The 24,330-nt window shown below is 39.2% G+C and overlaps 2 protein-coding genes and 1 long non-coding RNA gene across 6 annotated transcripts; 2 read left to right on the top strand and 1 right to left on the bottom strand.

Annotated features, from left to right (window-relative positions):
* The first annotated feature begins 211 nt into the window (after window positions 1–211).
* Window positions 212–14,824, top strand: LOC148425363 (meckelin-like). 3 transcript variants are annotated; one of them, XM_088410338.1, is made up of 29 exons: window positions 212–601; window positions 1,099–1,187; window positions 1,282–1,372; window positions 1,443–1,542; window positions 2,088–2,151; window positions 2,809–2,880; window positions 3,843–3,905; window positions 3,989–4,143; window positions 4,239–4,347; window positions 4,413–4,499; window positions 5,375–5,440; window positions 5,951–6,104; window positions 6,174–6,294; window positions 6,385–6,490; window positions 6,624–6,680; window positions 6,748–6,846; window positions 6,915–7,013; window positions 7,104–7,190; window positions 7,304–7,403; window positions 7,502–7,650; window positions 7,732–7,872; window positions 7,955–8,035; window positions 8,947–9,063; window positions 9,151–9,267; window positions 10,220–10,327; window positions 11,324–11,426; window positions 11,510–11,652; window positions 11,746–11,870; window positions 14,799–14,824. In XM_088410338.1, exons 1-28 carry the CDS (start codon window positions 400–402, stop codon window positions 11,824–11,826), a joined length of 2,961 nt encoding a protein of 986 aa, XP_088266464.1. In that variant the 5' UTR covers window positions 212–399; the 3' UTR covers window positions 11,827–11,870; window positions 14,799–14,824. The 3 variants fall into 3 exon arrangements, with proteins under 3 accessions (XP_088266464.1, XP_088266466.1, XP_088266463.1); XM_088410340.1 differs by lacking the exon at window positions 14,799–14,824 and having other exon boundaries at window positions 3,989–4,029; window positions 4,102–4,143; window positions 11,746–11,995; XM_088410337.1 differs by lacking the exon at window positions 14,799–14,824 and having other exon boundaries at window positions 11,746–11,995.
* Window positions 4,109–6,856, bottom strand: LOC148425364 (uncharacterized). Its single transcript, XR_015865052.1, has 3 exons — window positions 6,830–6,856; window positions 5,173–5,236; window positions 4,109–4,137 (listed from the first exon to the last, which is right to left on the bottom strand). It is a non-coding gene; the product is annotated as an uncharacterized LOC148425364 (long non-coding RNA).
* LOC148425362 (pyruvate dehydrogenase [acetyl-transferring]-phosphatase 1, mitochondrial-like) lies at window positions 12,520–23,503 on the top strand. 2 transcript variants are annotated; one of them, XM_088410341.1, is made up of 9 exons: window positions 12,520–12,653; window positions 14,799–15,057; window positions 15,128–15,295; window positions 16,960–17,171; window positions 18,085–18,166; window positions 18,266–18,360; window positions 18,961–19,129; window positions 19,197–19,415; window positions 20,572–23,503. In XM_088410341.1, the coding sequence occupies exons 2-9, from the start codon at window positions 14,812–14,814 to the stop codon at window positions 20,944–20,946; spliced, it is 1,566 nt and encodes a 521-aa protein (XP_088266467.1). In that variant the 5' UTR covers window positions 12,520–12,653; window positions 14,799–14,811; the 3' UTR covers window positions 20,947–23,503. The 2 variants fall into 2 exon arrangements, with proteins under 2 accessions (XP_088266467.1, XP_088266468.1); XM_088410342.1 differs by lacking the exon at window positions 12,520–12,653 and adding an exon at window positions 12,704–13,155.
* Window positions 23,504–24,330: the final 827 nt, after the last annotated feature.

The raw sequence follows: 24,330 nt of genomic DNA, 5'->3' as shown, positions 1-24,330 counted from the left end.
GGAGGGAGGGATGGATGGATGGATGGATGGATGGATGGATGGATTCATTCATTCATTCATTCATTCATTCATTCATTCATTCATTCATTTATTCATTCAGGCTCATGAAGAGCAAGTGCCTATTTATGTTGACTTGCAGACCACACCCTGGATGATAGAAATAACCACCATTAAAATTCACATTGTAACCCACGCATTTTATTTTATTTTATTTTATTTTATTTTATTTTATTTTATTTTATTTTATTTTATTTTATTTTATTTTATTTTATTTTATTTTATTTTATTTTATTTTATTTTATTACACGCTCCAAGGGCGTAACTCCAGACACAAGATGGCGGTAGTGTTTTACAATGCCTGATGCTACCCGCAAACGAAAAAATACTCAGCAGTAAACCATGGCGACAGGGACGCTACTGTTTATTATTAGCAGCTACAGATTTGTTTTCACGTTAGTTTTTGTGCGTTTTAATCCGGTTCACTGTCAGCAGTATATAATTCCTTTTCAAGATCCCTCAGATTGCAATTTGGCTGAGTTCTTCGACATCTCTAGTTTGTCGTGTGTCAGCTGTGGGGAAAATCAGCAACGCAGTGCTGCAGGTTAGTCACACTGAAAATCTAAGCGTTTAATACAAATGATTACTTTTGTTTGAATCTCGGCTAATGCTAATTTGGAGCGAAAACTTCGTCGGACTTAATGCAATTTAGAGTTTGAAGAATCATTTATTTTTCATGTTTATGTGCCATAGAAAATGACTTAAGTACCTTAACATAGTTTTGACAGCAAATTGGTGTAAAGAAAAATCCACTACACTGTTTTTATGAAGAGATGTGAAACTTCATTTGTTCTGCCCCTTGTATTTTACGGACAACAATGAAAGGCTTATTTCTCAAATAGCATTATTGGGTAGTGGTTAACATGTCTGCTCTGCAGTTCTGATTTTAGGGACTGAGTCTTCGCTCAGGCTCACTGTAACTCAAATGAGGACAAGCACTTTAGAAAATTGCTGGATGGAAATCATAGTCAAAACAATGCCTGACATCCCCTGCGTTATTGCTAAAAAAAAAAAAAAAAAAAAAAAATCTGTTTTTTCCAGGTCTTAGTTGCATTTGCCGAAGTGGATTCCGGACAGTCACAACTGACCTGGCGTCTATTTCTTGTGAGGCCTGTCCAGAAGACAAACCTGTATGCGCTCTTCATTATTCTCTTGCTCTCTATCACCCATTAACCATTTTGTCATTTGTCTAAATTGTTCATTTATTTTCTGGTTGGATTCCAGGATGTAACTCAAGATGGTTTTGGTTGCATTCGCTGCCCAGGCAGGACAACTGATGAGGGTCAATGCCAGTGCCCTGCAAGACACATCCTTCGTGAGTGAAATAACTTGTGAGGTGACAATGCAATTGTTGTAACCTGTCTGCTTGTGGTCGTTTGTTCCAGTGGAGAGAGATATCAACGGAAACATTTTGGATGAGGCCACATGTGAACTGTGTAATGGAAATGCATCCGCTTTCTCAGTGCCAAACATCAGGGGGGACAGGTATCGGCACCGTGCATGCACACATTCCAGGATTCATTTCTAATAGTGTCAATACGGTGAGATGCGATGAGGTTCTTGGCTTGTGAAAGACTGACATTGGAGTCACATTACCAGTTAAATAGCCAATCCAACTGGTGTATTTGCCATTAAATTAGCAGCCGGATATGAATAACGTGGAAAGTGTTTTTGTCCTTATGTTTGAATTAAATCAAATTGGAGAAAAATGCATTTATTACTTTTATGAGCCATTAATGAGTCTTGAGAAATCTCATGGCCCCAGGCACTTGCCTGTGTCTGCCTTTAATAAGCAAAGTACCGTCTACCTCATGTTACGCTTTATATACATTCAGCAAAAGTAAATATGCAACAAAGAACTATTCCAAAAGTTCAGCGATTTATATATATTATTAATTTTGAATTCAATGAGATAATTTGATGACAGATAATTCAAATTGTGTTTCTTCAGTCCTCAATGATGCTATCCATGTCACTGTTACCTGTTGATATCATCTCACCCCTATTATCTGGTCTATATTGTCATTTAGGTGCGAGAGATGTCAGGCTTCCTTCATAAAAAGCTCCTGTGTGTGTAATTCCCCCTCGGTGCTGGTGAGTTCACGTCACTATTTACTCTTAAACTACACAGCCTTAAAACTTTGCAGAAGGGTGGGTGGCAGAGCCAAGAATTTAACTTTTATGGACAATGTTGGTGAGGATCTGGCTTTAAGAGCAGATACAGGAACTAATTTTTACCTCACTAATTGAATGTCAATGTATTATGATTCCTTTGGTCAGTGCTTCTCAAATGGGGTTATGGGTACATACCCCTGGGGGTATTTAAAGGAACTCCAGGGGGTACACAAGATTTTAAATGAAACAAACATGCAAAAATCATTTTAAAATGGTTTTTGGGAGTTATTAACGGTTTCAGGCAAATACAAGTTAGTAGCTTATTCAATTTCATTATTTAAAAAAAAAAAAAAATTCTCCCCCATACTAGAATGATTCGACCCAACTTGTCATCTGCCACCTGTCAAGTTTAATGATTTATATTTGTGATTAAATTTCTTCTTCTCTCCCCAAAAGAGGACACGTTACGTTGAGTATTTTTGTATCGACAAATATTTCTTCATAATTGTGATATATTGTAATATATATAAATATATATAATTGATATAGATATTTTTAAGTATGTATAAACTTTATAGTACTAACTTTTATATTAATATTTATTCATTGTGATTCTTATTTCACCATGGTTTCCAGGCAGGAGGGTTGTGTATCCCACCAGGTAGCCTTTCCACTAATGTCAATCCCAGTGTCAACTATGCTCAATTAGTGAGTATCCTTCTTCTCTCATTTTGTGTATTTTCGTTTCCTTCACCAAGGAAGCTGTGTGTGTGTGTGTGTGTGTGTGTGTGTGTGTGTGTGTGTGTGTGTGCGTGTGTGCGTGTTTTTCTCTGTTTTGCCATATATTCCAGTTTTGCGGCCTTTTGTCTTTGCACGACCATTTTGGTGGACCCTACTAGTCGTGACTTGCAGTTTTTAAAAAAATGAATCAAATTATGCATTTAATTTTTTTAATATACATATTTTTGACTATATTTATGACAGTCTAGCTTTCCCTCTATTTGAAACATTTTGCTTCTGAAATTTGACACAATTTTGATAGTACACTTATTTAGCCATTTTTAGCGGTAAAAAAAGTTAATAGTTTGTCTATAAGTAAGTCTTTTAGCACCAGTCATTTTTAGACACCCCTTTAGACTGAAACGTAAAACAATTACAAAAAAAAGTTAAGTGTCAGCACATCAATCATGGCTCGCCATTTGACATTTCTAAGGTTTGTCAGGTAATGTCATATTCATTCAACAGTAACAAAAAAAACATTTTTAAATGTTTTAACTGTTCATGAAAAATAATTTAGTTATCAAATGAATCACAGACAAAATCTAAACTTTTAGCTTCTAAAAATAGCAAAATAAATGGACAATGCATTTAAGCAAGTTATGCACCAGCTAAGTATGTTAAGTTTACGTTACAACTGATTTTAAATTAATATGCAGTGATTTTTCCACTGATTTTTTTTATTATTATTATTAAATCAAACCTTTAAATAATCATTTGTTGGGTTTGTTCCTGCCAATGAAACTGGTTAAAATCGTAATCACCCAGAATGACTAAAAAAGTCAAGATTTTATTTTGCCAATAATGCCCAGCCCTCCAATGAAATGCCTATTTTGTGTCGGTTTTATATGCTCTTCTTTATTAAAACAAACATTTTGCTGTCCCACTTGCAGAAGTTCAGCATTGTGTCTGCGTGGTTCCTCCAAAACCTCTACTCATCCGCAGCAGCCTGTCTTGTAATTCTACAATTTCTCAATTCCATTTGGAACCAGCTCCGTGTGGTGTTAATGCTGCATGATAACAAATCGTCTGTCAACAGAATTTCTCCAACCTGACGGCTTGCCAGGCCCTCGGCAACATGTGCGTGATGAACATGCACTCCTATAGTGGCGTCAGCGCTGATGCCTGCGGCCTCTTTAATGTGGTTTTCAGGTCACAGGCCGCTTTTAGCTCCACTCAAGACATCTCCTACTGGTAATCAATGGTATAGATTATTTGGACATAGCATTAGGAACACTCTAGATACAACTTTGACAATATCATGTTTTTTTTGTTTTTGTTTTCCCCAGGAGGCATAATCTACCATGGCTTTACTACGGCGATGAACCAGGACTGGCGAGCCGGGTCCTTCAATCTGATCCTGTCCCATTTAGCTTCATTTTCAGAGGAGTTAAGAAGGTAGCTGTTGAGCTTACGTCACAAAGTTGCTAAAATATTCCTGTTAATTCGCCGATATTTGACAGAACACAGACATTAAGCTGCTTGCTGCCGTATATAATGTCAGAGGCGAGTTTCTTCGATGGGAAAACGTCGGAGGAGCTAATCTCCAGGTAATAGAACGATTAGAAAAGAATTGCTTTCAGTTTTTTTCTCAGATACGTTTAGTTCATCTTTCAACCAGGGATGTGTTAAATGCAACTCCAGTCATCTATATTCTGAAATGCTCGTTTTTGTTATCTTTTTGTAAGTGGTGAATATGTACAGCCTCTAGTATTTGTGACATTTAAAATATGGTTTAGTTCACATTCAAGATTAGAATAGTCTAACATGTTTTTAAACATTTACATGGCCGGCTATGTTTTTTAGGGTAGTAAAACATTTGCCAAAAATAATCATCCAATTGGCTGCTATTTACAGATAATTTTAAAATGTTACCTTTTGTTACCCTAACTATTTACAACAGTTTATACAGTACAAGTAAGAAATGTGTCACTGTTTATGACGTTTAAATCTATACCATAACATTGTATCCTGAAGTATATATCGTGCAGAGCAAAGTTGATCAAAGAAATATTCTGGATATCAGTTCTTTACACACAACTTAAAGTTGTTAAATGTTAACTATGTTAAATGTGAAATCTACTGTTCTAAGTTACTAGTAGCATAAATACATATGACAGGAAATAATGTCCTTATAACTTTATTTACACTTTGAGTAACATTAACACTGAAAACACACCAACAGAAACCCTACCAATGAGCAATATTAGGGAATGACCTCACTTTTTTTTTATTTGGTCACTCAGAATACTTGAAATCGGTTGACTCTCTTCTTTTTTTGAGGATTCTGTGAATTGAAAGGGAAAGTTTTTAGACAATATATTTACTGCTGCTATTAATAGGAAATAGGGTACCTGGCTATAATCAATTGAGCCTTGTGAAAAGCCTTAGAGGCACTAGTCTAATGATTTACCCTCTGATTTAGATTTGTCCTGAAACACCCATCAAACGGAGATCAGCATTCAGTTTTGGCACTGCTTACCAAGAAAGTGTAAGTTTGCAGAGGTTCACATAAAGGGGAAGTCGAATCAAAAATGTGATTTAATATGTTCTATGCACCTGTTTATGGCCTCTACTTCAGATTGTATTCAGGACTATGAATGAAGCTGCAAAATCCACATTTAATCCATCTGTGAGAGTGCCTTTTAGTGTCCAGTGAAAATGACATCACAGTTTCTCAGGGCCCAAACACGACTGCTCACGATTCGGTTTGCAAACATGAGCAAACTCAGAAAACAGGTGAGCTGTGATTGATCATTAGCTGAGCAACTGTGATGTCATTTTCATTCAACTGCAACCGGCAAAACGCCTGCCCCTTGAGATAGAGAGAACGGATGCGTTTTGCTGTTTAATTCTTATTCCACACAAGCAAGACTAATCAGAATGTCCCACTTTTAGACTAGTAAAAGCGCATTGAACATGTTACTGTATTGTACATTTTTAATTCCCCCTTTAGCAGTGCACTTGTTTTGTATCCATAAATTGGGTCGTGTGTGTGTAGTGTGACCTTGCAGTCGCAGACCTGCTGCGTTCTCACCCCGAGCCATTGTTTTATGATGTGTTTCTGGACCTCGGCGGGGAAGAGAGCAAGAAACTTCTCCCCTTGCCCACGTTGGTTGTTAACCAACAATATAATGGAAAATTCATAAACCAAGGTGGGATTTGTGCCTGTGCGCTTGTGTGCGATTGCGTTGTATGCCTTATGTTTTGCTCTCTGTGTGCAGAAAGTATGACAAACTGGTACCTGTCACGACGTATGTTTCTTATCGACGTGCTGAGCGGCAGAGAGAAAAGCGCAAGCGTCCTTCCTAAAGTCATCCGTGTCGCCAAATCTGTGCAAATACGGTGTGTATTCAGGCAGACAGAGGACACAGTGAAAATAATTGTTTCTGTACGCTAAATCCTTGATGGATGTTGATATTCAAATGTGTTAAGGTTCCAGTTGGTTCCAGGCACACAACAGGGTCAGGTGTTCCCCCCACTGATGACCGTGGAATACAAAGATGTACTGGTCACTGATGTCAACACACAAACTGTGTCTGTGAGTTACTAACTTCTTGGGTGGTTTTGAGAAATTTGTTAATGGTCGCTCATTGTTGACGAAAACATTGGTAAGTAATTTTGTGAAGCCCTGTGATTGGTTCAAATAAAAAAAATACCACACCATCCTGCAGATGAGCTTTGCCGTGGAATACGAGATGGATCAGAACGAGGCTCGCTTGAAAACGGATGTGAGTATGAAACCAAAGGTGTTTTGAAATTTTGCGGGCATGGCCGATACATTTGTGTGTGTGACAGACTGCTCTGGGTGTGTTGGCTGGTCTGGCTGTGCTCTTGTCAGTGCTCAAGACTGTCAGCTGGAAGAGAAGGATCGCCTCACCTGTCGTCGACTTGAGGGTAAAGCTCCTCCAAAGCGTAATGAGGACTTTTCAGTGTAAATACTGACCTCCTGCTTCTGATTTCAGACGATGCTGATGTTTTTCTTGTTTTACGCTGGGGATTTGGCCAACGTTTTTCTCGCCGTCACTGTGGGAACTGGACTTTACTGGGTCATCCTTTATAAGGTGCCCTTCATTTCATCCCAAAAAGAGTACATTTTTTTTTTTTTTTTTTAGCTTGAAACATTTTACTATGAGATCTATTTACGGTTATAGGCCCAACAGCATGCCTCAGTACTATTGCCGCTCCGTTATCAAGAGGATCAGTTTGTGACGTACATCTCTTGTGCCTTTGCACTCAAGGTCAGTCAGTTAAAACGTGTCAAATGTCCGCATTACTCATTTTGAACGCTAGAGGACGCCCTTCAATTTCATATAATGTACCTGTATTGTACTGTATTTTATTCTGTGTCCAGACAGTGCAGTTCCTGCACAAACTAATTGTGCAGTTGTCTGTGGACGTCTTCTTCATTGACTGGGAAAGGCCACGCAGTAAAGCAAGCAGGACTGTGCCGGGTATTAAATTTGTCATCTTTAATGGATTTTCTTTTTTTTTTTTTTTATTTCTTTTTTATATTGTGTTCCTGTTTCATATGTGTTCAATTTCTGTGAAGCCGTTACCGCTGACGGTCAGCAGAAACGCGACCCTTCCCCTGTCAGCATCTGGAGGACCTACTTTGTGGCCAACGAGTGGAACGAGATCCAGACCATCCGCAAGATTAAGCCAACCTTTCAGATCATGGCTGTACTCTTCTTCCTTGAAGTGCTTCTCACTCAACTCACAGCTTACAGTTGTTTTTTATTTGCATTCCTGAATTAATATCACCCTCTGTGGTTTGTGTAGGTGATAGGTTTCTCAAATTTAGCCCTGAGGGACCCCTGGCCAACTCTACAGCGCCCCCCACAGGTGTACACACCTTCATACAGCTTGACCATGCGTTATGGACTATCTGCAACACTCTGGCTCTGCATTGGGCTTCTGCAGGTTTTCACCTATTTTCCTCAATTCTTGTTGACCATACACAGGGTGCTAACCTATTACTAAATGTTAACATTCATCCACACAGATTATTTTCTTCACTGTATTTTATGAGCATTTCGTGGAAGACAAAATCCGCCAGTTTGTGGATCTCTGCTCCATCAGTAATGTGAGTGACTGTGTCAAACTGTATTTTTACAGGATGTCGTACTGGCCTAGTGAAAAATCTCCATGTTTTCTTAATTCCACCTTTACAAAAACATGCCCAATAGGTTCAGGAGGAGGTGATACGTAATTAGCCTACTCCATGTTTTATTCATCTTGTCCAACCGGCATTTTACAATATTATGTGTTCTGCAATATTTGTTGGTTGAATTTATTCATTCCCCTCGTTCAAAATGTTTAAATAAAATTATATTTATAGGTGTTTATACTAACATATTTAACTTCTTCACTGCCAGCCCTGGAAAAAAAATATCTTTGACATTTAATGGCTCTCAATTAGTTTACTATTGTTCTTCAAAAATGCTGATTAAGTTTTGGCAGTATTAATGATTTACCTCTTTCTTCCACTTAAGGTTAACATACAATACAAAATACCGTTAACATTCTAATGATTGCCATAGATTGTCGTGATTTTTGAAGCAAGGAATATTTGACCACACACAATAGCACAACACACGTAGACAGAAAATATATGCAGAAGAGGTATTGTTCTTTATGTCTGAGCAGATTAATTGCATTCCCGTTCATTTCATTATTAGGGAAAGATCATTTAAGTTTAATAGCGACAAGCGTTACGGAAAATGGATGGATCTACAGTAACTACTGATGACCTACTTTGCCAACGTCCTTGGCTGCGAGTGTGCACTGCTTTATCTTCTTTTATCAAGCAGCCACTGCACAAGTTTATGATTTATAACACCCTTGTTAACTAATGTGCTATTCTTATTATGCTTCATTCCTACTGAATGTACAGAAAAGTTGTATTTCTTCTCAACACTGAAAGATCTACTTTAGCGGGTCAGAAATGACGTTTTTATCCGTTAAGTTTGACTTAAGTGTACTTTATCTTTGAAGATATCCGTGCTGCTCTTACCTCAACGCTGTTTTGGCTACTACATCCACGGGCGCTCCGTGCACGGTCACGCCGATACAAACATGGAGGAAATGAACAACAATCTGAGGAGAGAAGCCGTATGTCCGCTCACAGACTGTATTATCATTTTGATGTATTTTCTTCAATTTGTGTCCGTCCTAATATGTCATTTTTACCATGTGAAGGAGTCACTGTGTGGCCAAAGAGGTCTTCTTCCCAACACGGACATGCAGACTTTCCAGGTGGCTCTTTCAAACCGGCTGCGCTCACATTATGACAGGATACGGGACTCCTTCACCAGGGTTTGTGCCTGCCACCTCTCAGAATGTTGTCAGGAACTATGTATATGACCTTCCCTTCCCTTTGGATTATTATTATTTCTTTTTTTTTATTATGACTGTTTTTTTTCGTCTCGGATCTCCTCCTAGATTTTTAATTTCATTTATATTTAAGCGTTTTAATTCATGCCAGCCAGGCTATCATTTTGCCTTGTTTAGGGTTTTCAATTTTTCTTACAATTTTATGTTTTTCGCCTCCTCCTGCTCCAAAAATAAAATGAAGCAAATCAAAACAGACTCATTTAAATCCCATTGGAAATTCAGAACTTTCAACTCATTCGATTCACCTTGGGAGCGCATTACTTCTTATCAAAAAAAAAAAAAAAAGAACTCACATGTACCAAGAAAAGATCAAATTTTTCCGTGGAATCTTCCTAATTTTTCAGCTCCAAAAAATCCAATGTTCAAATATTGTATGCGATTCATCACTGTTTCTTCATTCATTCACATCATGCAATTCAGGGCCATTATTTTACTCATTCCAAAATTTTATACCAAAAATTCACATATTTAGTTCACATTTGGAATTATTTTTAACATGGCCAAATTTCCTACATACCCCAAAATTCCTCATTTTCACCAATAAAATACTCAAAGAATTGTAAATCTATTTTGGGAGATTTGCTTCTGTGATTTCAAAATTTTAGGACAGATTAAACTGTTTCAACTTTAAACTGTTTACCTTATACCTATCAATGCCAAATGTTATTTTTTATTTATTTTTTTTTTTTTACCATTTGATTATCTTCAGTCTACATTTTTCAGTCGTATTCAAACCATTCCAACATCATTATGTAGCTCATTCAATGTCAATTCAAATTGTTCCACATATTTAATTCAGCCTTTACACGCAGCTTCTTAAGACATTGCATTTTCTATTTGTATTTTAACGCTTCACTCTTTCTTCCATTTGCAGCGACACGGACCGTCAAGGCTCATGGATGCAGCCTCATTCACCCAGTCAGACCAAAATATCCGGGCCTACCACACCATGAATCACTTCCTTGGATCAGTCATAGATCATGTTAGTCATCCTCATAAGGCTTTAATGCTTATTGTTTGCTCCAGTCAGGGCTGGAGGGACAATCATTTCCAGCCCTCAAGTTTTAGAGCTCACTTTTGTTGACAACATTTTAATGAAGGTGTATCGCTGTCATGGTACTTAGAGACATACTATCCTGAGAATTTTCCAGTCTTGGAAGCTACACAGGGTTGGGCCTGGTTAGTAGTTGAATGGGAGACCACAGGGGAACACCAGGTGCTCGAGTGTCTAGGTTGAGCCCACCTTAGGACTTCATCAAAATGCTCAAAATTGACTGGCACTCTAGGGGGTTTCATCAGATAATGCTTGGCTCTGAAAGAGTTAAAATAGCATGGTTAAGAGCTCAGCAATACAGTTTAGCCTAAAAAAAAGTCAGATTTGTAAATATATGCACTATTTTATCAACCTAAAAGTACAAGATTTCATTCTCTGTATCAGTATTTACTTGGTATTGATTGATTACAAAATCTCAAGTACCAGTATAAACAGAGCTCTATTTAGCCAGCAAGAGGAAGGAAAGAAAGAAAGAAAGAAACGCCACACTTTCTCTTATATTTTAGTTCTAAACTGAACTTGCCGCACATCCAGCTCCCTTTACACTTGTGACGATTTTGTACAGACGGGTGTGATATACAGTATTTACAATATTGTTTTGAGTTGTATATTACACTATTGCAACTTTTGGTAATAATTACTGTGACTTGGTGACACCCATATCAACAAAGGTAGAGGAAGTAAGTGTTAACTGTCGCTAATTGTTTCGCCATTTGTACATTCGTTGCGAATGTCCTATAATGGCAATTTTGAAAACAGTGGAAGCTGCCCAAACAGCATATAATGCCGACCATCCCGGAGAGTATTTGCCAAGAAGTCCAGATTACTCACTCCAGCCCTGCCTTTATTTATGTATTATATTGTATTTTCTATTCCAATTCAAATCTGTTATATTTTATAGTCACACTGTTTTTTTCTCCTCAGGCCCACCCAGACATGGACTACATCGTGAGGGACAAACTGGCATTGGAGAGGGTCATGGGCATGGAATTCCTTGAACCAAATGATAAGAGCATCTTTTATAATGGTATCAACTTGCGATTTGAACATATCGTACATTTGCGTGTGGTGGTGCATGCATGCATAGATAATATCTGTTTGTCCCTGCAGATGAAGGTCACTCCTTCAGTGATGTACTCTTTTATGGAAATGAGGGCACGCTGCTGATTTTTGACACGCTGTTCTTCTGTGTCGTCGACCTCACTTCTCAGAACTTCGTACTCGCTGCCGTCTTGACATACTTACAGCAAACGGTGAGTATTTTGTGCGTATATCGTAAAGTACAGTGTCTAGTTGGTGAATCACCCTGACTTGATTGTAAGTGAACTTTTGATTCTTCCAATTAGATCTTTGAAAGGATTCGTTACTCTTTCGGAAGAAGAAACCTGGTCAACAAAACTCTGGTGGATGACAGATTTTTGATATGATATGATCATTCGTAGCGGCTGTGTTGTTAAAACTGTATTTCATGGTAGGTTTTTATGTTGCTGTATTTGCAGTTCACTTTTTAAGACATTTTTTTACGTATATGTTGCCTGATGTGTAAATATTTTTCTTGTGAAGGTATTTTATAGATTACATCATTTTTTCAATTAATTTGAATACACTGGTCTACTTTTTTTTATTATTTTATTTTGGATGAAATATTGGGTACACTGGATTCCCAGTCAATCACAAAACATGTATAGACAAAAACAAAATTCACACTCGCTTGACAATTGAGTGTCTTCAGAGAAGCAAGATATTTCCCATCCATGGTTTTAGCCAAGGGAATGGTTGATATTGATAAAAAAAAAAAAATGTCGTGTACCAGCCTGAAAACCACCAACTTTTGGAAAAATCTTTATTTAATCCAAAATAATATAGCAGGTTTATGTGCTCGTTTCAATTAATATGAGATCATTTTGCGCTTTTTGTTGGTTAATGCAACGCTGTGGTTTTAGGGAGTTGAATCATTCTTTTTTTATTTGTACTCACTCTTACTTGTTTATGTTTACGTCTTTACTTCTACTTAAACGAATGCGTTTAGTTTAATGAAAGGCAACACAAGATGGCCGCCGTTATTTTTGTTTCGTTTTATTTTGAAAATCAAATTTATGTATTTCCTGTTTGTCGTCACTGACCGTGCTGTCATCGCTCAGCCAATCAACTTCTACTTTGCGGTGCGGCGCTGGTGGACGACGACGACGCCCGACTGGCGGTGCTTGAGTTCGAGCCATGAGCTCTAATAACTTATTTACATTCAGAAGTAAAGGTTGGTTTTATTTTGCGTTTATATTAGATAAGTTTAGTCCTGATTTTTAGAATACGCTTGACAGTTTGTAGTCTTCGACTGGTGGTGGGTGTAACCCGCTTTACGTTTAGCATTTGCCTTGTTTAACTGACGCGTTTCTAAGCCAATTGAGTATTTAATTGTTAGATTTGAAACTGTCCGTCCATAAAGTCTTTGCATTTTTTTTTTTTTTTTTAGAATTTTGTACCGGAAGTAAAGGTAACTATTTATTGAGTTCTTCGACACCCCCCCTCCCTGCTAGCTAGATGAGGCTTGTGATGTCAACAAATATGGTAACTTTGCCACAGCTACTGGTTCCCAATGGCCAACCAGTTTGGCTTTCTTCTTTTGTTTATGGAGGACACAGCTTGGGTCCTCCGTTGAGGTGTATTATTACTGCAGCATCTGCACGCTTCGGGCACTAGACATGCCTTTGATTATGTAACATGTAACTAGCATCCTCAGCAAGCGCCAGCCTACCAAGGTATGACCGCGTAAAAGATTTCTCACCATCCAAACGTCAAGCTATTTTGAGCGCGTCTGCTGACTTAGTCTCGCTTGCAAGTTGCAACTCAAGCAACAAAGTGTTAAGTTACAGTGTGACTCAATTGGGTTGACTTTGGCTGCCGTTTTTAATGATTTGAACTTTACGTACACAAGACCTCGTTAATTAATGCAGGTATCCTTGCGCACAGCAATCGGCGCAGTGTTTGACATCCCTGTAAAGCCAAGTACATATTGGTTTTTCAAGATTTATGATGCAAGCTTGTTTTCTTGTCCTCGTCAAGCAAACATGCCTTAGGCCGTTTTTGTCTTGGACATGTTTGCTATGAGGGGGTAGTTGGGGTTCGATATAAAGTTTTTGCAAAGTCACTACAAGAAATGGCACTGTCCGCATGCATCACATGTATTTTTTTTTTCTGAAGGAAATATTCCATTCCTGAGTCATCTTGTCTGTACAACTGTACAGGCATTGTGTTCATAGTTTTTTTTTTTTTAATTCTTTTCTCTCTTTTTTTGTCCTTTATCAAGCAACTATAAGACTTACACTAGGCCAATTCTCTTTTTTTGTCGTTTTTGCAGGAGCACAATTTAAAAAGCAAAGGTTCTCAAAAGATTTTAATTGGGTTCCTGCAGGTTTCAGCAGATATACTTGAATGTTTTTTAATGCTGTGGCATGAACAGTTTAGCTTTCTTTTCAAATTAAGAGCAAATTATTTGGAACACGAATCAGCATTTGGCTGAATTATTTTACAGTGACTCCTCTGCAAAACATTGTATGCATATTGTCATTAGTGATGTTCCAATAGATGAGCAAGAAATAAAATGATGCTATGTGGTCTGTCTTATGGAGTTGTTGCTGGATCAAATAACCTTGGAGATACCTATGCATATATGGTTCTAAAGTTTTTTTAAATCAGACACAGAGGGCATTTCTGTTTTAAGCCTTTTTTTCTCATCCAAAAATAGCGCTGGTTATGGGGTACTTGACGGGAGGAAAACAACGGTTTGTTGAGAACCACTGTTTTAATTGTTTGAGGCTACAGTAAAATCTGAATGATTTTTTATGATGAATATTAATTGTTACTTCCTGTTCTGGATACTTGTTTTTTTTTCATTTTGTTTAGAATTGGAATTTACCGTCATATTTTCGCTTTTCGCCGGAAATGGCTTATATGAGAAATAATAAGAATGGCAGATGAGCTACTGCCTTCCTCTTTATATCTGTAGATATAATCCAGAGTTTTGCACCATAGTGGTCTAAGCCTAAAGGTCAAATGTATCCTTTTATGAAGAATGATGAATAACCTTTAGATATGATAACATGCAAAATGACTGTCTCTCAAGCGAAATTAACTCTTTTGTTTAGTCTCTGATTTTCTATTTGTTGGACGTTAGCCCATGGTTGCACTGATCAATCATGAAAAGTGCCGAGTCCAATATTGGGCTGCCCTTTATTTACCAAATTGAAACTAAACCTTGATTTTACACACATATGAATCAATTTGCGCTATGACACATCATCCTATCAATTTTGTATCATTTGTCTGAACGTGAACAGAAAATATCATTTCATCCATCTCACAACTAATTATGAGTACTGTACACGTGCGTGTATTTGTGCAGCGCTCCGTCTGCTATGCCGGTGATGTCACAGCTGTTCAGGGGCTTGCCTCGGGCAAAGGTCTTGTCCTCCAATCGGTTACCATGCCAGCACCGCCGTCCCCAGTTGGAGTCCTCAGCTCCGCCACCCGCCTGGAGGCGTCCTTCACGCATGAGTCACACTCCCTCAAGATGTTACCAGACCACCTCCACACTTCACAGCTACATACTAACTCCACCGCAAGTCAACTCCATCCTCAAAGCCAACGAATACACCTTCAAGGTAAGCCGGGAAACGCATCATCTCAATGTTAAACAGTTCCTGAATTATGGACGTTCATGTGTGCTTGTAGGTGCCTGAGTTTGACGGCAAGAACCTATCATCCGTGATGGGCTTTGACAGCAATCAGCTGCCAGCAAACGCTCCAATAGAAGACCGCCGTAGTGCTGCAACATGCCTGCAGACGAGAGGAATGCTGTTGGGTGTGTTTGATGGCCACGCGGGATGCGCCTGTGCACAGGTAGAGCGCAGCTGCTTATTCCAACAAGACATTCCTACATACTTTGTATTTATGGTATATCAATAAAGAATTCTTAGCACTTTACTTTCCCACATTTTCTGCACAAAAGGCTTGGAATGCTTTTATTGTGAAAGTTGTTCCTAGCAGTGTGTCACTTGACAGCTCAACTATTGTCTCTACTGCAACTCTTCACAAATCCTGTTCTGATATCTTGTTCAATCGCTACTTTAGCGCACGAACAAACAAGGTATTTACGCTGAAAGTGACATACGGCACCTGTTGCTCGTGTTTTCTGGTGGGTCAGCTCTGTTGTAGCTGCGTCAAACATAAATTAGCCGTTAGCCAGCAGCGCTTGAGTGCTCCATATAGGCTGTCGTGATAAACCTAAATTTCTGTTCCTACTAGTCACTTTTTAACAAAACATGCTGACTCAAATGTGCTTTTTCACCCTGCAAATGTGTTTATACACCAAATTTTATGTGAAGTTTTAGGGGGAAGGGGAACATAGTTTGTTGCTGAGCAGTTATAATTTAAGTAAAAACAAAAGTTTATCATCAAAAGATTGTCAGTCATTCATAATGAAGCGGTCATTCTTTTTTTGCCCTTAGTGTTCATAATTCTTTTTCAGAAAGCAATAAATATATATTTTTATCCAAATCTTGATATTCGATTTGAATTACGTATTTATCCAAATATCTAAAATACTCAATGGCTGCATCCCTATTGCAGTCCAAGGTTATTACAGTTAACAATAACTAACAAAATAAACCCTTTTTTTTTATTGTGTGTTAAAAGAAACTCTAGCTGACTTAAACTACATATTACAATTTTAACTGCCTATAAAATAATCAGTCCAGCTTCATTTTTTTGCCAGTATCATACATTAGGTTTCAATGTTCGTTTTAAATAATATTTGTTTTGGTGATACTGTTCCACTGTATCAAAGAAGGAAGGTTAAAGAATCATTAGGAAATTGTAATTGACTCTACTCCACAATACTTAGTGACTTTTTAAAGTCTTGTCAGCAAATATTCCATATATTTACAAAATACGAATACTTAAACTAATCAAAACAAAAAAAACCATTTCAAAAACAAAGTCGCAACTAATAAAATTTGCCAAGCCCGCTTATAAAATAATTAATATTAACTTAATTAAACTACTGGAACAGGGAAATAACTGTTCCAGACCCATTCGCAATGGTCAAAAAAAGTACTAAAACAAAACGAGTACTGTACATACATTTTGTCTACATAGTTTTTTTTTTTTTTTTCTTTTTCCAAGGCTGTGACTTTATGTGGAAAAAGTGAAGCGCTGTTAATGCTTTCCAGATGCGCTGGAACTCCACCAGCCTCCAGACTTAAAATTTTAATTGTAGCCAGTGATGGCATAGCATTTTGTAAGCACAACATTACAAGGGGGCGGCATGGCTCGGTGGTAGAGTGCTCGTGTCCCAGCCGAAAGGCCGTGGGTTCAATCCCCCGACCATCAAGACCATGCCTCAGTGTCCTTGTGCAAGACATTGAACCCCCAGTTGATCCTGATGCTGCGTCATCAGTAGGTAAATGACTAGTTAGTTTAAAGCGCTTTGAGTACCTACGGTAGAAAAGCGCTATATAAGCGAAAGTCCATTTACCATTTACCAAGACATCCCTCTTCACTAGGCGCTCAGCGAGAGGCTCTTTTACTACATCGCCGTGTCCCTGCTGCCGCACGACACGCTGTGCGAGCTGGAGGCGGCGGTGGAGGCGGGCCGGGCGCTCAGTCCCATCCTGCAGTGGCAAAAGCACCCCAACGACTACTTCAGCAGGGAGGCTCAGACACTCTACTTCAACAGCCTTCGCACGTACTGGCAGGAGCTCATCGATCTCACTAAGTAAGACAAAAAACATCATACCGGGGGTGGACAAACCTTTATGCTCATTGATTTTTCAAATGGGCCTGCTTTCTTTTGTAGATAGTGGATTCTGCTAGTTACAAGGGAAAGGGACCTTGCTGTGTAATTAACAACTAAAGTGAAATTGGCAAACTAGGATTTTCATAACAGTTTTTATTTCATAGTTTAGAGCCCTCATTCTTAAAGAGTGGTATTAGTACTAATAGTGGTATTTTTACTTAGTCAAGTGGTACACAAAGTAATCATTGCCCAAGCATACTTCAGTTGTCTTTAACTTTTTCGTAAATGTACTTGCACTTATGTAGCACTTCTTTAAAATTTCCTATACTTATATGCAGTATTAAAATTCAAGCTGTGGATAATGTTACAGAGGCTTATAATAATATTACTTTTACTAACATTTACACCTAATACCTTACTGTATGTTGATGTTAGGATGGTGGTATTTGGAGCGCTCTTTGGTGCTTCTTGGTGTAAGTGGTTTGTGAGACTGATTCAGAAAAATCCTTTTAGTAGTTTATGCAATAAAATATAAGTCAAGTCACAAATCACTCAGTGTAATTTTCTGGATTGACCTTTTAGATTCTGTTTCTTAGTGCAAAGATTCCTATGATAAAATTGTGAACGTTATAGACCTCTGCAATCTTTGCAAGGAGGAAACCTTGCACAATGAATAGTGTAGCAAATACTTCTTTTTACCTCTGTAGGAATTGAGCAGAAGCAACCGTCTTTGCACTCTCATTTGCTTATGCTAAATGCCATTGCTAACATTTCATTATACAGCAATGTGACAGCACAGACCCGATGGTTATCCTTCAGTAATAACTCGTAATGCAAGCAGTACAGTTGACTGATCTTTGTGATGGAGCTCTGCTTTTCTCTCCGCTTTCAGCCCAGGTGACGTCCCCGACACCAGGGAGGCTCTCATGAACGCCTTCAAGAGGCTGGACAATGACATTTCTCTCGAGGCTCAGGTGACGTACACGTGATAAGATTCTTTTTATATACCTTCTTTTTTTATATCTATTTTAAATGTCATAGCCTGCTCATGAAATGCTTCTTTCGTCTGCTAGGTTGGAGACCCAAATGCTTTTCTGCACTACTGGGTTCTGAGAGTGGCCTTCTCCGGGGCGACGGCGTGCGTGGCTCACGTCGATGGAGCAGACCTGTACGAATAACGTCTGCTTATCAAAACACATACTTTTAAATTTGGTCTGTTGGGCGCACTGTTATATACGCCACACCTTGTATTTAACCCCAAACACACACATGTACACATACCCATACATATTAACCTTTGTGCAGTATTTTGAAAATTTTGGGGTCATTTTATTCCACATCATTCTGGCAGTATTTTATCCAAGGGATTGCCCACTCCTGGTAGGGTGATAACTAAGTTGTTTCAACATTTTGAACTTTGACATGTTGTTAACATCTTGGTGAAATTTCAGTTCAGTATTATGTTCCTTCAAGGCTTTCCCTTTGATGTAAAAATCAAAGGATTAGAAAAAATGCCACACAAAAGCACAGAAAAGCCTTAACAGCGTCAAGTTAAAGAAACACAACATTCAGCAATAACGTTGAATATCTTCAATACCGTCAAATCCACTGACGTCTTCATTTTCACTTTTTCAGTGGCCAACGTGAAAAAAAGCTGAAATTTGCTACATCTATTTTGTGGCAAAACTGTAACTAAGTCGAGGCTTACTGTCCATACTTAAGGGCACGACTTGGCAAGTAAGTGTAATAACGCTCTCTTGTTCTAAAGGTATATAGCCAATGCAGGAGATGCTCGGGCGGTGCTAGGGGTGCAAGAGGAGGACGGTTCCTTTACCGCTCACACACTCTCTAATGACCACTGTGCCCAGAACGAGGACGAGGTGGCTCGGATTCGCGGAGAACACCCGCCCTCAGAGAGGAAGACCGTCATACGACAGGTGCCGCTCCTCAGACTTGGTTTTGTGTTGAGCGCCCCCCTCGCTCATTGCGGCCTACCCTCCTCAGGACCGCTTGCTCGGTCTGCTCATGCCCTTCCGTGCGTTCGGCGACGTGAAGTTCAAGTGGAGCATCGAGCTGCAGAAGCGAGTGTTGGAGTCGGGGCCCGATCAGCTCCACGAAAACGAGCACACCAAGTTCATACCGCCCAACTACCACACGCCTCCGTACCTGACGGCCGAGCCCGAGATCACCTACCACCGGCTCAGACCGCAGGATCGCTTCCTGGTGAGACGAGCGCCGACTTTCGCTTCACCTCTTCGAGAATTGTATATTCAAAATATGGAAAACAGACTTTCTCTGAGACAAAGTATGCATTTCCATTCATCTAGTTTTAGAATACATTCTTCATGTCAGTACCACTCCAGTTCTCTAGGTGGTGGTAATGCACTTTACAAAATCGGAACCTGCTTGGCCATGCTGATGATTTGTAAGCTGATGGGTTACTGCCCCAGTTGGCCCCAATGCAAACATATTGTAACATAAGAAAGGGAAAAAATAAATTCCCCAATCTGAACCTTTAGCCAGATAGTGTAGATGAATGGGCATGTGGAACTCACTAACACTATAATACGGCAAATTAACCAATGAACTACAACACGAACACAATTTGCGTTACGCATATGAATAATGCATTTAATGAGAAATTCTAGGTCGTGTGACCCACAAAATCAAATTATTGATCAGTCTTTTTTACGATTGATAATCTGGGATCCCTTTTGACTTCTTTTTCCATTGATAGCTCATTTGTGAAGATTGACCCAGTAGTTCATGAGATATAAGGGTTGAAAGGAAGGCAGCCACACGCCTTTTAGACAACAATTTCCAATTTTGGCAGACCACATCCACCAAACCCCTGCTTCTATTTCTCTCTTTAACATCACGAGCAATCTTGGGACCCATGGCTAACCAATTTAAGTTTGAATTAAGCACTAAAATGCACTATAAACACGTTTTTGTAAGCAGTCACAGGCGAACAAAGCTTCAACGTTCCGCCATTTTGGAAAACGTGACGCCAACCAGTAGCAGACCAACGTCTTTGTGCTTCCGTGACGCCAACCAATAGCAGACCAGCATTCTAGTGAAGTCAGCGGTGACACGTTTATAGACGGACAAGCGTGGAGCGACTCGCAGTCACGCACGCACTCTGACCGCCATGTTTGAGGAGGAGTTTTTGTCGTAACAAGAAAAAAATGGCGTAAAGAGGGGACAAAAAGATCGCAAGCCGGGGACATGACCGGGGGTCCACTAGTTCACTGTAGTTCTTCTTTGATGTCATTTGATTCAAGTCCTAGTGTTTCTCGTTTTGTGATGTTCACCGTAGCGGATTTAGCGCATATCGAAGTCGATTCAGTTTAGTGAATTCTAGCCCGCCACCCCGCAGGTGATTGCTTCCGATGGCCTCTGGGAGACGCTGCACAGACAGGAAGTGGTGCGCATCGTTGGCGAGTACTTGACCGGCGTGCACCAGCAGCAGCCGCTCACAGTGGGGGGCTACAGGGTCACCCTGGGACAGATGCAGGGGCTGCTGGAGGAACGCAAGGCCCGCGTGTCGTCGGCCTTCGAGGACCAGAACGCCGCCACCCACCTGATGCGCCACGCCGTGGGCAACAACGAGTTTGGCACGGTGGACCACGAGAGGCTGTCCAAGATGCTGTCGCTGCCCGAGGAGCTGGCCCGCATGTATCGCGATGACATCACCATCATCGTCTCCCAGTTCAACCCGCACGTCATCGGAGCGCGGCGGCAGGAAGAGTAAATGCTCAAACACACACTCTTGTTTATATATTTTAGAAATTACTTTATTTACAATTATTTATGGGAAAGATGTTTGTGTTCAGAGGAAAAATCCTCTTATGTAGTTGCAAACTGTACAATTGTGTATCATTGTGCAATACTGCCACACCTACACACTCACATTTTATTCTGACTGATGACGCTGTTACAAGTTTGTTTTGTGCCAAAAGTTCCCGAGCTAAAAGAAAAATGTCCTCCAGCTGGGGAAAGAAATTCCAAAGAGCAGAAATGACAAGAAAAACGAGAAGGGATGCACCAAAATTAAAAACAAAAATGAGGAAACTAAGGCCAGAAACCAAAACACAGAACCATATTTGTATACCCTCAAATCCTAAAAGAAATTTTCTTGGCTGGATTATTATTTTTTAGTTTGTGAAAAGTAATCTGTAATAATCTGTGCATAGAGCGGGAGAAAAAAAACGGAATTCAGGAAATTGCCTTTAAATAGTTATGCAGACAAAAGAGAACAGTTTATTTCACTAGTTTTTAAACAAACAAATCTAGAAGTCTCTGGGGTACCCCAGGGCTTAAGCTTGGGCCCTTTATTGATTTTAGTCTTACACTAAGGACCTACAAATGTCTTGCAACAATTTTCTTTTTTCTTTCCAGAGTAACATTGCAAATTATTCGGCAAAGCTTTAGATGGAGAATGTGGAATTTTTCGCATGCGCCCGTGGGAGCTTTAGTGGCATTACGGTAAATGCAGCAATACACACTCCTCCTCCGGCTGTCCGTAGCTAAAAGAGACATGCCAACCTTCGGAGGAGTGCCACCCCCCATGTAATGTAATTTAATGATAACTAGACCAATGATTATATTTAAAACATGCTGATGGTCGTTACGAACACATTTATTTGTAAGTTTTTAAAATTTATAATCATTGAATGTATTCATTTTTAATGAAAAACGGTCTAAATCTTACATATTGTCACTTTAATGCATAACAACAAATTTGGGAAATGTTGAGAGTGTCACCGTAGGCCAAAAATCTACAGCAGCAAAAACTTGAGAGCATCCCTAAAAACATAAATGAAAGATACCTTTGCATCCAGTCATGCAGAAGAAACATGTTCTGTCATTGTTTTAATGGCAAATGCTGGACACATTTTACACTTTATTTTGTTCTGTTATTTTTTTTTAATGTATATTTTCAAGTCAAAGGCTGTGTACATTGGCTTTCGAGGATCTTTGTTAAAGGAATGTTTTTTTTACCGTAGCATTATCGCAACAGCAACATGCCGGACAGCTTATTTGGACTTCAATTTTCACTGTCTTTGTGAGCACACTCCTGTTCTCCATTATGCCTTGTATTTAAACTGCAGTTAGATTGCAAAATGTCACAATAGTTCTTTGAATATTTATTCCATTTTAAGCATCTGGCATCTGCATAAATTATATACTCAAGTCCTATTTTGTATATGGCATAATAAATAGTATACTTCTGCTGTGGTTTAAGGCGCACCCCTTTGTCAATCTGACAGTATATTATTATTTTGATGATAAATGTGGGTTTACAGTGGGCTTTATAAATTCTCACGAAGTTTCTCAAACTAGGTCTTGTTTTGTATATATAAGAGGCAAAGTTGTATTACATTATAACCAAACGGTCTTGTTTGAGGGCAAATCTCTAAAAAGGGAATGATTCCCATGAATAAAATCTGTCATTTTCAAAACATTCAACAAAGACAGTCTGTAACTCTGGGAGCGCATTCACTGGGAATGAATATGTGACCTTGTTTCATTTCAGTGAGTCCTCATTTTACTGTCTGAGTGTACTGTATATCCATAGCAAGTGTTTTGTAAATAATTGAAATGAAGTCAGTCGGTCATGCTTCCTGGTAGTTTGCTTATAAAAGGGGGCCATGCAAGTGTGAAGGACATCCTGACATTCTGTAAAATTGTACACTTCACCGCGCGTGGCAATTTCTATCCATCTAGCGATCATGCAAACAAAAAGTTTTGAACTAAGTTTAGATTTTCAAAGTAAGGGTTTAGTCATGAACCAAAGCTAGCGTTTCATATTGAGGTTACGGTTTCTGATTAGTTTTAAACTACAGTTTGGGTTTCAAAGTAAGGTTTTAAACGGGCTAGGGTGTTTCAAGCTAGGTAAACTCGGCTTAGGTTTTCAAGCTAGGCGTTCAAACTGTTTTAGACGAGAGTTCTTTCAAAATAAGGGAAGGAGGATGACTCCAAGAAGAAAGGCTTTCTTTTTGCCATATGAAATGTAATTGTAATAAAATAAGGATTCTGGGGTACCCCAGGGCTCAATCTTGGGCCTATTGGGTTATTTGACAAAGCATTAATACGTATCAACAAATTTGGAAAATAGATTTGACAGTGTCGCTGTTGTAAGGTTTCAAATGGGATTTCAAGCTAGGTAAACTAGTGTTACGCTTTCTAGGTAGGCTTTCAAACAATTTTAGACTAGAGTTGCAAGTTTAGACTGGGGGGCTGACCCCAGGGGAAAAGGCTTTTTTGTTGCCATGTGAAATGTAATTGCAATAAAATAAGGATTTGTATCATTTTTTGGAGTTATTTCAGGCACTTTGACACCCTCATTTTTTTTCTAACCCGTAACCTGTATAAAATGTAGTTCACATTTGTTGAAGGTTGATTTCTATATAATTTTTTCTCATATAGGGGGGGGATCAAAGGTTTTTCTCTTTCCTGGGAGAGCTTTTGCAAAATTTTGAAAAGCACTAGGTTAGAGTTCAAAGTATCAAAGTGAGATTTGGTTATAAAGGAAAGATTTCAAACAAGAGTTACGAGTTCAAAGTGGAGTTTTAAGCAAAGGTTAAGATGCAGTGAAAATCGAATAAACCTCCATTACACTAATGTTTTATCTTTCAACTAAGAAAACCATCTAGAGGTGTCAAAAAATATAACAAGTGCTTCATGAAGCTTCATTTTCGACATCAACTGCGTGTAGCTTTGTACAGCAGTGAAAAACAATAATCAAATGTTTTGTATTTTGTTATCATTCCCGTGAAGTAACGGGCAATCAATTCCAATCCGATATTTGAGCGTATTGTGGAAAGCGCAGACATAATGTCAACACATTTCAGCGATTGCGGCGCTCACATTCTCAACACACCCTCGTTTCAAAGCGGCACATGGCCCGTCGGCGTGCACCGTAGCACATGTGCCGTCGCCATCCCACCCGCCGCATGTGATGTTTGTTTTTTGTTTTTTTTCCCCTCCCTGCCCAGCCTCCACTTTGTCAGCCGCGTCGTGGCTTTTAGCGGCAACAATGGGGAACAATCACACAAGTCTCCCTCGCCTCCTGTCTAATAGGAGGTGAGTCAGAGGCGGCACTCTGGCCTTGACTGCTCAGCGACAGACAAGA

Source organism: Hippichthys cyanospilos, chromosome 3 (genome assembly GCF_059441005.1).
Source record: "Hippichthys cyanospilos isolate Australia breed blue-spotted pipefish chromosome 3, RoL_Hcya_1.0, whole genome shotgun sequence".
Classification (NCBI taxonomy): Eukaryota; Metazoa; Chordata; class Actinopteri; order Syngnathiformes; family Syngnathidae; genus Hippichthys; species Hippichthys cyanospilos.
The sequence above is the reverse complement of the archived record's forward strand: the minus strand, read 5'-3'. Positions and strand labels throughout refer to the sequence as shown.